The 15,672-nt window shown below is 35.8% G+C and overlaps 2 protein-coding genes across 3 annotated transcripts; both read left to right on the top strand.

Moving 5' to 3' along the window:
• Window positions 1-1,524: 1,524 nt before the first annotated feature.
• LOC140957536 (uncharacterized protein At4g38062-like) lies at window positions 1,525-6,700 on the top strand. The gene is made up of 2 exons (XM_073414850.1): window positions 1,525-1,674; window positions 4,152-6,700. The coding sequence occupies exon 2, from the start codon at window positions 4,181-4,183 to the stop codon at window positions 6,419-6,421; it is 2,241 nt and encodes a 746-aa protein (XP_073270951.1). The 5' UTR covers window positions 1,525-1,674; window positions 4,152-4,180; the 3' UTR covers window positions 6,422-6,700.
• A 5,444-nt stretch (window positions 6,701-12,144) lies between these two features.
• LOC140957470 (uncharacterized) lies at window positions 12,145-15,158 on the top strand. Of its 2 annotated transcripts, XR_012171638.1 has the most exons (2): window positions 12,145-14,127; window positions 15,006-15,158. XR_012171638.1 is itself a non-coding variant. In XM_073414756.1 (1 exon), exon 1 carries the CDS (start codon window positions 12,280-12,282, stop codon window positions 14,059-14,061), a length of 1,782 nt encoding a protein of 593 aa, XP_073270857.1. In that variant the 5' UTR covers window positions 12,145-12,279; the 3' UTR covers window positions 14,062-14,851. The 2 variants fall into 2 exon arrangements, 1 of the variants encoding a protein (XP_073270857.1); XM_073414756.1 differs by lacking the exon at window positions 15,006-15,158 and having other exon boundaries at window positions 12,145-14,851.
• Window positions 15,159-15,672: the final 514 nt, after the last annotated feature.

Genomic DNA, 15,672 nt, shown 5'->3' with positions numbered 1-15,672 from the left:
AACTAAGCACTCAAATAAGGACGACAATGAGGCAAGGCGGGGCAGGGCAGGGGCTGGTTTGATATCCCCATTCCCGTCCCCGAATTTCATCCCTACTCCGATCCTCGCTTTTTCGAGTTCGGGAAATCCCTGAACCCGAATTTTCCGAACTCAAAACCGTGGAGATCAAATCCACATCTCCGTCCCTATCTCTGTTTCAAAAATATTAATAGGTACCCGAACCAAAACTTATTATTATATATTATTATTATTAGTGATAATATTAATACTAATAATAATAATATTTTATTATTAATATTATTTTTGGGACGTGTTCTATCCCCATATCCGTCCCAAACTATTTCAGAGATTTTAAAAAATCCTCGAACCCGAAAAAATCGATGATCACCGTCTTTGTTTCGGGATATCTATGCGGGGTCCCAAACTCGTGGGAAAAATTGTCATCCCTACACTCAAACACTATGAGAGAAGAAGAGTTGAGAACGTGATACATTACAATGAGAGAAGAGAGCTCTCTTATTACTGTGAAACACATTTTCATTAATGTGAAAACGCGTTTCCTTCATTTGTCAACGAGGCTATCGAAAACTCCGTTGCTTTTCATTCGAAAATTCTGCACAATTAATGTGTGTTATTATTGATCTATCTAACTGCACTTACCCATGGCTCTGTAGAAACTGAGAGTGGCTTAATGACCTTCTTCGACTCCATTCAAGCTTTTAGAGCACTCAAACAATTCAGAGTCGATTTGGGTGTTGATTTTTGCACCGACGTCCCTTATTACTGTGAAACGCCTTTTTATTAATGTAAAAACGATTTTCATTCATTTGTTAACATGTCTGCCGAAAACTCCGGTGTTTTTATCCGAAAATTCTACGCAATTAACGCATGACATTATTAATCCACCTAATTCCGCTTACATGGCTTTGTAGAAGCTGAGAGTGACTTAATGATCTTCTTGGACTCCATTCAAGCTTTTAGAACACTCACAATTCAAAGTGGATTTGGGTATTGAACGTTGAACTGACGTTTGGCTAACAATGCAAAATATTGCACAAACAATCACATGAGATACAAGCTGAAATCACGCTAAAGGAAATATGCGATAATAAAAAAATCCGTCAAGAACAAAATGAAAGATAAATGTTGTATCTTTGCTTCATGTTTGGTGGGTCGACATGTCAAACTCGGATTGGACCCATCGGGTTTTGAAGTGGGGCGAAGTGAGGGCAGGTCCCGAGTCCAGTTTTTTCTTGGAAGGCGAGCCTCGAGATTGGTCAAACCCGCCCCCAAATCTGTCTAATTTTCGTTTCTATTATTCGTCACCTCTTATTCTTCAAGTTCACTTAATTTCCACTAATTACGACTTTCTAAAAGTTTATTATAGAAATTGATTTTAATAATTAAAGGTGATACATGGGTGCAATGCATATGCTGTGTACGTAGTATGTCATAAATTAATATTGGTTTATTTAATATTTTTGCTTTTATTTTGGGTTTATTTTCCAATCGCCAAACGCAGCTTTGAAATACCATCCAATAATCCAAATTCAAACCAGCCCTAAAATCCATCATTCCCGCTCAAACAAATATTCCCTTTTCTCCAGCATTTGAGCCTCTGATCAAGAATCCAAAACCAAATTCAGCCTCAAAACTCACTACACGAACGATCAGGTAATATGAATTTGTTTAATGTTTCATTTTTCATTTTCAAGTTTCCTGCTTTGGGAAACTTTGTGCAAAACGATAAATTACTCCAATAGATTTCTGGGGAGTTTTATTATATGTTATTCTATTTCTACCTTAGTAGTAAATCACGATAAAATGAAAATTTTCCATTCTTGGCGTTACGATTCTTTGGGTGTGATTTTTTGGTTTCAGGTGTAGTTCGTTGATATTTTGTGTAAATGATCGGACCGTGGCTGCTGAATAATGAATAAATTTAAATGGAGTCAATAATGATGAATGGGTTCCAACATTTAAATGCGTATTTCATTTGCAAAGACTACGGATGTAGTTCATTTTACTCAATATCTTCCTTCTCATTATTCACAAGATACTATCTTTCCACGCGAGTAAAATTGAATAATGAAGAGAATTTGAAATCTTCCTTTTATTCAGCGACATTTTTTTTAAAAAAATTGGACTAGAGTAGAAGATTGTAGTTGTTTTTTGGTGAGTGTTTGTGTATAATCGAAAGAGGAGAGACATATTGGAGGTTGATATGTGTGTGTGTGTATTAATATGTATATAAAGTGCCTTATTTTCAATAGAGTTTGTGCATTACAAACTCTATAATATTTCGAGTTTTCTACACTCACTTTCTAAGCTCTCAAATATTCTTTCAGCGTTTCATGCAGTAGGTACAATAAAATGAGTACAATACAATGCCTATTTATAGACATTAATCTTGAGGACCTTTCTTCCTACTGGCTAATTTAAGTGTGAAACACTTGATCCTAAAGCAAGCCCACAAGTCTCATACGTGGCTTTTTTTTTCTTTAATCAAAATGGACTAACTCCACTTATGCATGGCGGTGATAATTTTGTTTTAATTGGTGGATTATGGCAGGTTACAGCTTATGCCTTATGGTGTGCTTAACACCACTTGCATCCAATCCAAAAATCATTATAGTGTCTTGGTGGTCATTTGTAGTCCAATGACAACAGACTTTGAGGCTTAAGAATGAAGCTTCTTAAGCCATGGTGTTGTCTTTCAAAACCTTGAGTGTATGATATTGAATGAAGTCATTTATAATTAATTGACCAAAATTGATTTTGTAGCTATCATAGTTACTTGTTAAGATCACGGTACAAACAGCTGTAGAAGAAGTTGGTGATTCTTAAGAACTGCAGTTTCACTGTGATTATGTTGTTTGAACATCAATGTTTTATTGAGACTTGGGTTTTGAAAAAGTATAAACTTGAAAAAGAGGAATCAGAAAGCCAAAATTGGGTGGGGACAGTAGGAAATATAAGGATAAAGGACGACGTGTTAAAGAATCCATGATGCACAAAACCCTTGTTTGTCTGGGTTTTAATGCCTAATGGCCTTCCAGTATGTCTTGGATATTGCTTCTGGTATGCGAGTGTGTGGTCATATCAAGGTATACATTTTATGTTTGAGCCACCTTCCATGAGCTCAAAGTTTGGGAAAAGTGGTTCCATTGAATGGATGAATATTCTGGCCATAGTTATTTAGGACGCAAGGCGTACTAAAACGCTAGGGTACCTTGGAGCCTGAGGCGCAAGGAGCAACACAAAGCGCACGCCTTATCGAAAGAAAGTGCATTTAAGATAAATTTTAAATTCAATATATATAAAGTGATTTATACTATAATATTATATAAATTAAATATTTTTCACAAAGATAACAAACATTATAAATAAAAAGTTCATTAATAGATAATGTAACGTAAATCATAATCAGAAAAAAATTAATCAATTAAAGTTCATTAGTAAATCATCAATTCATAGTATATTAAAAAAAATCAAATATCTAAATCATCAAATTCTTGTTCAACGTCTGCAACTATATCGTCGTCGTCGCAATGATGAGTCATGAGTGCAGAAGAAATTAGATTAAAAGTTTGTATAAAGGATTACACTATCATCTAAATCATCAAATTCTTGATCATCCTGCTCAACTATCATCATCATCGTAAAAGAAGGAAGATTACAGTAAAAGTTTGAATAAAAAACTTATGAAATTTCTGTTAAAAAAATCTTGCATAAATGAGCGATAGTTTTTTTAATCATTAAATAGCCACGAGCTTTGCTAATTAAGCTTCAAAATTGGTTGAGTTCGAGTTAATTTTTATTCACCTACAAAATATCAGTCCACTTCTTTAAAGCGCACGCTTTTGCGCCTCTCGGAGCCTCGCGCCTAGGCAGAGGCGCACGCTTTAAGCGCGCTTGTTTCAAGTACTTCCCCACAATGGGTGCGCCCGGCTGGGCCTGTCGCCTAGGCGCAGCCAGGCGCACACTTTTAATAACTATGATTCTGGCCACTAAATATTTATGCTTGGCCTTAGTTATAGAGCACTCTTCAAATGCCATAACTTGTTGTTCTGATAGATAAAATCTATGAATTTTTAGCTTTTGTTTTCTATTATTCTTGATGGTTATGTTGCATTTTGTTAATCTACCAGGGAGTGTGAGTAACTCATATTGAATAGCCATGGAAAAGGACAAAATATATGATGAACTAGCCAAAGTTAATGTTGAACTCAATAAGTTAAGAGAAGAAACCGAGCTTTCTGATGGTTTGAGGAGAGCTCACGTTGACCAACAAGCTAAAATCCACCAGGCAAAGTTGGAGATCGAGAAATTGGCTCAGGAACTGAATTGCAAGTCTGAGGAAATACGTGAAATTAGACAAGCGTGCGAGGAACTCCAATCCAGTCTGCACAGGAAGGAAATGTTTCTTCAGCAGACAAGTTGTTCAAATGAAAAGCTTCAAGCAGAACACAAAGAGAAAATTCTAGTACTGGAACATGGAAACAGAGATTTATCTGTCGCTCTAGATGAGGCGACAGCAAGAATCCATGATCTGGAGAGAAAGACTGGTGCTAATGATGAAGAAATTGCTACTTTAAAGAGGATTTTATCAGTTAAATCAGAGAAGGACATTGAAATGCAAAGGAATGCATCAAAAGACCTTAAAGACACTGAGGAATACATGCTTAGATTGGAGGAGCAAACTAGGATTGATAAAGAACAGCTGAAATGGAAAAGAGAACAATTTTCACACCTTGAAGAAGCACATGACAAGCTTCAAACTCAGTTTCAGGCTAGTGCGGTGGAATGGAAGAAGGAGAAATCTTCACTTATTAAAGAGATTTCTAAGTTGCAAGCTGGTTTAGATGATAAGAATCAGATTTCAGAATGCCTAGAGAATCAGTTGAGGATGTGTCATCAAGCCTTAGCTCATGAAGAAAGCAGAAGAAAAGTTCTCGAAAGTCAGTTGTCTAAATCTAGATTACAATTTGAAAATGCTTTCCTAGATTGTCAAGAAGCACAAACAGATATTGAGCAAACAGCCGCGAAGAGGGATGAAGAGATTGCAGAGGTACGCTACTTACTGAGAAAGAAAGACATGCTTGCCAATGAAACGAGACATGGGAGTGTAAAATTAGAGGAAGAAAACAGGTATTTGCTTGAGCGTTTCAGAGATGCTGAAGCTGCTAAGTTCGATAATAGTTGTGCCGCATCTTCTTTGAAAAAGATGCAAGATAAACTTCAAGGTTTGGAGCAGTTGCATAAAAAATATGCTTCAAACCTCAAAGAAAAGGATGCTGAGTGGAATCACCAGATAGAAAAATTAAAGGAGGACTTAATATGTTGCTTATCTGAGTTGGGTGGTAAAAATAAAAGCATAGGAGAAATCCAGAAGGAACTGGAAGACTGCCGGCTCTTATTGGAGGTAAAGAACGAAGAGATTTTTGCTTTAGATTTGGTGTTGAAATCTGAATTTTGTGTTGCTTTCTCAAAGATGTGTGATGAAAACATGAAGTTGGGAATGTGCATCAAACAAGCTGAAGAGAAAAACATGTTGCTGAAACAGCAGTTGGAAATGAGAATTACTGAGCTAAACCAAGTTCATGCTGAGCTGAAGCAGAGATGTGATGACACAGCAGCTTTAACGGCCAAGGTTGAGTCTTTAAATTCTTTGAAGCAGAAGAAATATCTCGTTGATGACGAACTCAAAAAGTATAAAGAGATGCTCGATGAATCAAATGAATGTCAATGTTGCTTGAAAGAACAATGCTTGAGATTGGAAAATACCCTGATAGAGAACAGAAAAAATGCTTCTGACGATTTAGAGATGGTAAATTCTGAGCTCGCCAACAAAACTTCTGAACTTTACAAATCTAAGCTTGAATTGGAACAGTGGAAAACTGAGGCAGACACTCTGAAACTAAAGCTCGAAGAATATAAGCTAGCCCATAAGCAAGAGATGAAAGAGAGAAACCAAATGATTTTTAACTTGGAGAAAGAAGTGAAAGATTTAAGGAATGAAGTTGAATGTCAAGAAAAAAACTTGATTGAGTCCAAGCAAGAGACTTTGGACCTTAAAGGTTCGTTGCAATCAAAGAAATCAGAAATGGAAGAGCGGATTGGCCAATTTGAGGTTGAAAGAAGGAGTTTCAAGGTTGTACTTGAGGAGCTGAAGAAAGCATCATTTGGTAAGGAGTATTCACTTTCTAAACTTGAGGGCATCTGTGGACGATTTGGAGTGTTCTGCAGAGATGACATGAAATTGATGGATATGTTGGAGACGATGTTGCAGTCTTCTGAGGATATCGTTGGTGATCTTTTGGCAAGTGGTGGACTCGATGATACTACTTTCTCACCATCAAGAAAATCGTTTCATGCAATTTTTGATGAAAGAATTCCATTGACAGAGCTGAACTTTTAGGTTCTACACAGCGGGAGAATCCACCGAGCCAGAATGTCATGTTTGTTCAATATTGTACTCCATTTGATCAGGCCATTCTCATTAATATCCTACGAATTCTGGGACGTTCCTCCTCAACAAGAAGAATGTCGCTTCAACCAGATGAAGTTACACGATAGGATGTAATGATGTTCTTATCCACTCTCCATTGCCTGATTTGTGCTTTTTTCGATTTTTTATGTTCTTCAATGCCATTGTCTATATTTTGGCCACATAACTCGTTTGTACTGTTGAAATGGTTGTGCTCATAAGTGATATGTTCTGATTTATAACCAAGCTCACATGTACTCTTTGGGACCTAACTCCAATACCAAAGCCAAACAAGTTCCGATAAATAGATGTCGGTAACAATAGGAAGGGTGAAAGGAGATCATGAAACGTCTCGAACTCCTTCTCCTTTAAAATATGCTAGAATTTTTTTTCTTTTTGAAACAATCGACCGAACTAATATATATAAATATATATTTTTGCACCATTTAAAATAAATTTATCATTTATTTTACTCAAACTCCAAAAAGTGCAGTGAAAGTCATAAAACCGCAAACGTCCAACCAAACCTAAAATTAGCATTTTTAAAAAATAACATAAACATCTTAAATTCTCTCAAAACCACTCATAAACATAAAAGTCTTCAAAATATTTAAATTACTGTAAAATCATCATAGTGCGGAAGAACTAGTAATGCATAGGTCCTCGAGTTAGTGCACCAGTTCAGTCATTCAACCCTCCTGTCTCAACATCAAATCCTCGCCTGCATCATTCACAACATTTAGTCTATTAACTCAACAAGCCTTAACCACAGTAACAAGTAATACTTATACATCTACATACAATAGTGAAAATATTTTTAATAAAAATAGTTTTTCATGAACATTCATAAACTTAAACCTTTCCTTTCATCATATACATATACATATACGTTTTCCCCTTAGATAAATTCAAATCATTAATTGTGACTTTCGTATCAGCTGTTTGTCGATTGATCAATCGTACGTATTACCATGGTACCAGCCGACGGAGACATCAGCGATACTCTCACCTGTCAACTGAGCCTTGGTCTTACATGTTATCGTGTCATTTCGTATTCATATTCGTGTTCGTGTTATTGTTCGTATTAATCACAATCAAATCACCTCTTTCAAAATATTTTATCATATTCATCACTTATAAAAATTCATGCATATAACATTTTCTTGAAACCAAGCATGCAACTTATTCTTTAACATTTTACAATTTTCATCAGAAAATTCCATAATCTTTCAATATATAAATTTTAACATTCGTTACTACATTCAGGACACTGCCATGACTCATAACAATTTTCAGGTGCGAAATGATCATTTTGCCCTTGAAACCCTAACTTTTTCAATTTATCATTGGACCTTAAAACGACAAACCGAATCCATCCAAACTTACCATAACACCTTAAAATAACACCCATAAACATTTTTTAGACGTAAACTTAAGCTCCTTTTTATAACTTAAATCGAAGTCCTAGTTTTAACCCGAACAACTCGAAACTTAATCAAAATTTAACCATAGCTTAACCACACCTAACCATACCTTATGCAACCCAAATCAAGCTATTTAGAACCAATAGAAAAGCCTGGAAAGCTACTGAATTTTTGCCTTTGTTTCGAACCAAACCTTAGCTTTAACAACTCCCAAGTTCCTTCAACCCTAGGTCTTAACTAATGTGACCAGCCCCTAACCAGCCATCCTAGGACCTAGACCGAACTCTTAGGAACATACTGGACCATTCCCTACAGGCCATGCACGAGGACGTGCATGGTTCTTCCACTCTTGCTCGGGGCCAAGCCGTGCGGCTACCCTCCTAGGCCTTGCCCTAGCCTCCTCTCAACCCATCTAGGACCACATAGCGATCATCCTAGGACCCTTGAACACACTCCAACCGCAGCATGCAACCACACCCTTCAAGAAACCAAAATTCGAAACCCTACTTCCCAAAGAATCGTGCAACCCTTCTCTTGCCTCGTTCCAGCCATGAACCGTGCCTCTAAGGACCATTAAACCTACTGTAATTCGACCCTTAATCATAGAAACCTGATGTCCACTTCATACCATCGAGAAACATCAAGAATCATGCAAGAAAGATAATGTTTTCCATGTATAGTGCATAAAAACGAAAATAAAAGAAGGGACGTCAGATTTTTCATGCAAAAATTATATTCACACATAATATGGTATGAATGATGAGAAAAGAAGTAATAAGGCGTGTCTTTACGTGATTCACACACGAAAATCAATTCTATATGCGAAGGGACGTTGCCGGAGAGACGGGGAATCCTTGCTGCGTTTTCTTCCTTCAAAAACCGATGTGAATTGCTTCAAAAATGTGGGTGTGTGTGTGGCCGTGTGTTGCTAGGGAGAGACCCTAGGTTTCTTGTGTGATATGAAGTATTTTGTGGTTTAAAAACTCTATTTTTTGATATAAATAATTGGGTAGAAAGCTAGGTTCAATAACCTTGGTATAATAGGCCCATTATAATGTAGGAAAAATATCTTGTTTAGGAAAGTTTTTAAAAATATCAACGAGCTACAAAAAAGTCCATGTTTTCTTTAAAAATCGATTATCAGTTTAAAATACCTCAAAATACACCATTTTCGAAAATTTTGTATTAAATATACCATATATTAAATAATTAAAAATAATTATTTAATAAAAATATTTTCCATTTTCAATTCTCAGTCTCCGTTCTTCGGTCGCGTCTCGAAATAACCCTTAAAAACACTGTTTTATGCATTCTAATATAAAATCACATTTTAAATATGGATACCACATTTAATTAACGTAATTAAAATAATTTAATTAATCATTTTCTATTTTTCCTTGATTTGCATGCAGTTGGATTACGTTATCGCATTTTGGATCTTATAGATCAAATTTTGATTTGAATTTTAAATGGGATGGGGTTTTAACGTAATTGGATTCTTTTTAACATTAAAATATAAACTGTGATTCAATAATATGCAGTGATGATATAACAGACATCGGTTCAATCATTTTTCAATAATCTATTTTCGAAAAAAATCGGAAAAAAATCAATTACTAACTTTTTAAAATCTGAAAATTCCAAGTCTAACTTTATTATTGTACTTAGTTAGATTAGAAATCTGTATCGCCTGTGCTCTCATCATCGCTAATAAAAGTCGAAAACGAAATGGGAATGATAAACAATTAGCCGATATTTTCCTTTTTGATTTATACTGGTGAAAGATATTTTATACCCGAATGACAAGAAGCAAAAAAGCACAAAACTCCACAATGTGCAGAATTATTGGGTTTTTGAGATATTTTACATATGAGTAAGTCTCATGTGAGACGGTCTCACTAATTTTTATCTGTGAAACGGGTCAACCCTACCGATATTCACAATAAAAAGTAATACTCTTAGCATAAAAAGTAATACTTTTTCATGGATGACCCAAATAAGATATTCGACTTACGAAATTGATCCGTGAGATCGTCTCACAAGAGTTTTTGTGTTTACATATATGTCATACTCTATCTATATTTTGGGAAATATAGCTCAAAGTCATAACCAAAACTACTTCTTCTTATATAATACCTATCAATTCCAGGGTTTACAATTAATATGATAAAAGTAAAGTGTTGATTTAAAATTTTTTTGTATCTTAATTTTCTTAATTTATATTTAGATTGTTAAATTTTAAATGTATTTAGATTAAAAAATTTGTCAAAAAAAATCTCAAAAATAAAAAGAAAAAAAAAGTAATTTTCGGTTGCATAGGGCTGCCTAAGTTTGCCAAGCGGTCGACTAGCACTCTTTCGGTGCCGTCTAAGTCGATTTTTAGAATTTGATTGTTTCACAGTTAACAATAAACTATAATGGAAAGCTGTAGATTTTAAATCTATCTTCCCAAATGTAAGTTGCAAGCTAAAGCCAAGTGAAAGGTGGCACGAATTATTTTGACGAAATCCTTAAAATGAACAATTATTATTGTTATTTTTTTTTGTTTTGTTTTGACAAAATCCTTACGATGCTAATCATGGACGATTGACTAAGGAAAAATATATAAACTAAAAATATAAGTAAAACGAAAAAAATATAAGCTAAAAGTACAAATGAAGTTTAAAAGTGACTGCGATTTACGCACTACAACAATAAATGGCTATTGTGACACTTTTAATTAAATGTTGTTACAAATACTTACTAATGACACTTGTAAAAAATTAATAACGTGTAAAATAAAAAAAACATATTAGATTAGTTATCTTGACATTTTTAATTGATGTAATTTTTTATATGGAGAAAAACAATTATTTTTCCCACATCGTAAAAAATCATTAAAAAACTAAAATTTGTCACTATAAATAAATGTGGGAATATTTGGGTTGGATAAATATTGGAGGAGGAAAAATAATTTTTTCTCTCCATATAAAAAATGACATCAATTAAAGATGTCAGGATAACTAATCTAATATTTTTTTTTATTCCCACATTTATTTTATCTATTTTTCCCTCAAATATTTATTCAACCCAAATATTCCACATTTGTTATTGTCACTATAAATAACATACACGACACTTTTAGTTGTCATTATAAATGATTTTAATTGACATATAAATTTGTCATTATTAATATAATAACAAAACATGTATAAATGTTTTAAAACATGATTTTTCCTGACATTTAAAATTGTCATTATATGAATAATTAGTAATATGAATGAAGTTGTCATTAACATCTTATAATGACATTAAAAAATGTCAGGAAGTTTAAGACGACATTGGAATAGAGGACATTTGTTGGAGGTGTCACTAAAACTTAAATGTCACTAACTATTGAATATGATGACATTTATGAATGTCACCATAAACATTTATTCTTGTAGTGACGTGAATATTCTAAATATGAATAATTCTTACTTGGGATTAGAATCTCACATTTAGATATTTTCTCATATGCTAGATATGATGTAATTTGTTAAGATTAGATTTCGACATGTTTATATCAATCCAAACGTGTGCTCAATCGTATGAAGACCAACTAATTATGGTAGAAATACTCCAGCCAAAGGGTGAGCATCACTCACGTATGGAACTTTCGATGTGTTTGTACTGTAAAATTTAAAAATATTAATGAACTCCACATTTTTATTTTTAAAGAGATGATCGGTCGATCATCTTATACAAAACAAAAATCGAAAGTAGATCTTAAGTTGTAACAAAGACTTACCCTTCCAATAGTGCCTGATCTATCAGTTTAGATCGTTGTCCTCATTGGATCATTATCGACGATTTTAGATGTCACTTTTCAATTGAGTTTAATCAACTTAAAATTATTTTAAAATCAAAATTTTATTTTATTTATCAGTTAAGTTATTCAAACTATATTTATCATTGCAATCACAATTTTTTTTATATTTTAACTCAAGCAAAAATTAACACCAAATTTATATATACTGTTATCTGAAAGCCATTTAAATTTTAATGTCCACCAAAATTATATACAATTTAATAGTTTGGAAAAAAAATGGTACTAATAATAATAAATAAAATCTAATAGTGGAGTTTGGAAATTAATGCAAATTTGTCTACCAAACGTCGTAGGCTCAGAGGCAAGCAGATACAACAAAGTGGCACCATTGAATTTCCTTTTCTACCCTCATTTTCTCTGCTCCTTTTCCCCAAAACCCAGGCCCTTTTTCGTCAGTTCGTGAAAACCCCCAATTCTCTTCCTCCTTCCCACTCTCCAAATTCGCCTCTTCCCATTTCATTCTGCTCCAATCATACAGAAGTTGTACAGAGACGGAACAGTGATCCCGTAAAGAAATGGAGCACCCATTTTTTCCGACGACCACCACGAGAGCGGAGGCGTTGCGGTGGCTCACAATCTCGGAGAAGCTGCTGTCAGCTCGTGACCTGATGGGGAGCAAGTCTTTCGCCACGCGGGCGCGTGACTCCGACCCCACGCTCACCCCCGCCGACCAAATTCTTGCTATTGTGGACACGCTACTCGTCGGAGATAGCCGGATTGGGAACAACCAGCAGGACTGGTACTCGATCCTCCGCCTCACGCCGCAGCAAGGCCGTGATTCTGAGCTTATAGCTTCACAGTACCGGAGCCTTGCGCTTGTCCTCAACCCGCAGAGGAACAAATTCCCTTTTGCTGAGCAGGCTTTTCGTCTTGTTGTTGATGCTTGGTCAGTTCTCTCGGACCCTTCAAGGAAAGCGATTTACGATAAAGAACTCGCCTTTTACTTGCAAACGGACCTTTTTCATAACCCCATCCCCACATTGCCCCAGAACTTCATGTTCTTCGGGGCCAGCGGTCCAAGTAACGTAGCTCCGCCACAAGTTCATGCTGGTGGAAGCAGTGGCGGTGGTTCAGTTCATTTTCCTCCTCAAGTTCAACAGGTACATACGGCAGAGCAGCAGGTCGATTCAGTTAGTGTTGGGTCGACCCGCGAACAGCAGAATTTTATGAGTTTTGCTTCTCCTTCTAATTTAGGTTTTGGGTCTCCTTCTGGTTCTAAGTCGAGTCAGGAACCGGTGTACAAGCAGACACAGCCAAGCTATACTGGCTTTCCTGCTGGTAATGTGGCTTTTGCCTCTTGGTCAACCCAGGAGCAGGTTAATAATAATAAGCAGAAAGAGCCATTGCAAGATTACCCAAGTGTTGATGATAAAACTACGAATGATGCGTATGCTAGTGAGAATGTAGAAGATGGAGTGAATGAGGAAGAAATGGAGACAGTGGGTGTGCAAGAGGAGGGAAATGAGGGCGATTTGAGCTTTTGGACGACATGCCCGTATTGCTTTTATGTGTATGAGTATCCTAGGGAGTATGCTGATTGCACTCTGAGGTGCCAGAACTGTAAAAGGGCATTTCAAGCAGTGGTGATTCCACCACCGCCAACTGTTGATGGGCAAGAGGGGTACTTCTGCTGCTGGGGCTTTTTGCCGTTGGGTGTCTCGATGGAGAATTGGGAGAAAAATAGGGCCGCAGCTTCAACATGGACTCCATTTTCGCCTATGTTCTCTTTCCCCGGAATGGGTCGTGGAAGGGGAAGGGGAAGGGGAATGAATAATTCAGGTCCGAGGGTTTACTATGATGATGATGATGTTTTGGTGGAGTTCTCGGAGCCAAGTGATTCAGATGATGCCGATTGGCAGGATAAAAATAAGATTAAGAAAAAGAAAACGAGTAATGTGAAAGGAAGGGGTTCAAGTGGGACGACCAGCAGAAGTGCTAAGACTTTGCAAGTTGATAAAGGTAATACTGTTAATGCGGAAGATGGATTTGTATCTCCAAACGAGTTGGAGGTGGCAAATAAGACGGCAGGTGAGCCTTCTAAAAAAGGAGCAATAAACAATGCTCGGAAGCAACCTGGCAGGGTTGCCAAGAATTTCGGGAAATTGGATTTGAATGTGGAGTTTAGCAATGAAACTGAGGAGACTGCAGCACCTAGGGAGAACCAAGGGAATGGACCAGGACGTGGGGAGGATGATAACATAGAAGGCATTGGTTTTTTTGAGGGTCTTGATGAATTTCTCAGCAGTCTTCCGATTCTTAATGTTGTAGGCGATGACAAGGTTGTCAAGGCTTCGTGATAAAGTAACACCTCTGTCAGCTGTAACTTTTAGTAACTACGAGGTTTATGATGGTTGCACAGCGTAGTAAGCCGTCTTTTGTGCTGTGATTTTTATGTAGTAGTAAATTAATTAGATCAACTTGGATATTTCTTTCTTATTTTTCGTTATGGTTCAATTTGATTATGTATATTACTTGTCTCGTTTAGACTTATTTTATGGCAACCCAACTCACATGAAACAAAAAACTTAGTTGCATAACACTTTATTTTGGTTGTCTATTTGCATTTCATGGTGTTGCTAATCAAATTTTGAATCATGTGTTTATGGTAATATTGTTCTACATGTTCTCGAAAAATAATGTACTTGACGCTATTTGGTTAGAAGCTGAATCCTAGTTGCGTACTTTCTATTAACATATAAATTTAACCTTTTTAGGCATGATTTGTTTTTTAGTAGTGAAATGTTCTCCCCGGCTTATTCCTTGGTGGCTTTAGTAGTTCTATCTGTTTAACAAATTGTTTAAGTAGCTGGCATGTTTAACAGACTAACTTGTGATCATAATCTGTATTGTTGTAATTCTATTGTTTGAACCTGGATTTTGTCCCTTGCAATCTTGGTCTATCGTGGTAATAGCACGAATTTGGTACTAGTTTTCACTTTCTAGCCATGTAATTGTTTAGTCTCTGAATCTGTTGTATCTGGATATTCAGATGTGTTGGTTGGTGAAAGTGAGTAGTTATTTTCGGTGAAAAGACAATGTGCTTAATTTTATGAGGTTGAAGTTAGACGGTTGGCAGTGATGCTTAAAGATAAGTGTATCTGTTGTTCCATCTGTAACTAGTTCTGTTATGTTTCTATTCTACTCGAGATCTCTGTGTGCAGCCACGACAGCTTCAGGTTTTCAACTCGTCGTTTTTTCTTACTTTTGGTGATTTTTCTTTGAATGTTTTCCTGATATGCAGATTGCAGAGCCTCCGTAACAAAGGAATATGTATCCTGCCATAGTTTGGAGTGCAAATGACACCCCTTTTTCACAACTGGAAATTTGTAACTGATAGGGTCGAAGGAAACTACTAGTCCTAAGAAAGATGATATCTTGATTGGATACTATCTAAACCCGAATTTTCTAAATCAACTTACTGTCAAAACAAAAATTACTAAAAAAAGAAAAAAAAAGAGCAAACATCATTTAGGAGGCATGAGTGATGAGATCCGTCAGAAAATTTTATGAGGTTGAAGTTAGACGGTTGGCAGTGATGCTTAAAGATAAGTGTATCTGTTGTTCCATCTGTAACTAGTTCTGTTATGTTTCTATTCTACTCGAGATCTCTGTGTGCAGCCACGACAGCATATATATTGCGCTATATATAGGATATATATCCCAGATCATCCAACTATATATATATATATATAGTGGGATGATCCCACATCAAATAAATAGCAATGATCCACTGGGTAAAACAGAATAGCATTTCCCACTAACCATCTACAGAAATCCCAAAATACAAAGCCTTTCAAAGGTGGGTTTTCTTACATAGTGCATGCAAAAATTTGCATATGGATGAAGATTTAAATGGCTTGTGTTTTAAAATTGTAAGAGTTTAAAAGTTTTTTTTTTTTTTTTTTTTT

This window comes from Primulina huaijiensis, chromosome 14, assembly GCF_012295235.1.
Source record: "Primulina huaijiensis isolate GDHJ02 chromosome 14, ASM1229523v2, whole genome shotgun sequence".
Classification (NCBI taxonomy): domain Eukaryota; kingdom Viridiplantae; phylum Streptophyta; class Magnoliopsida; order Lamiales; family Gesneriaceae; genus Primulina; species Primulina huaijiensis.
This window is presented reverse-complemented; position numbering and strand designations above follow the sequence as displayed.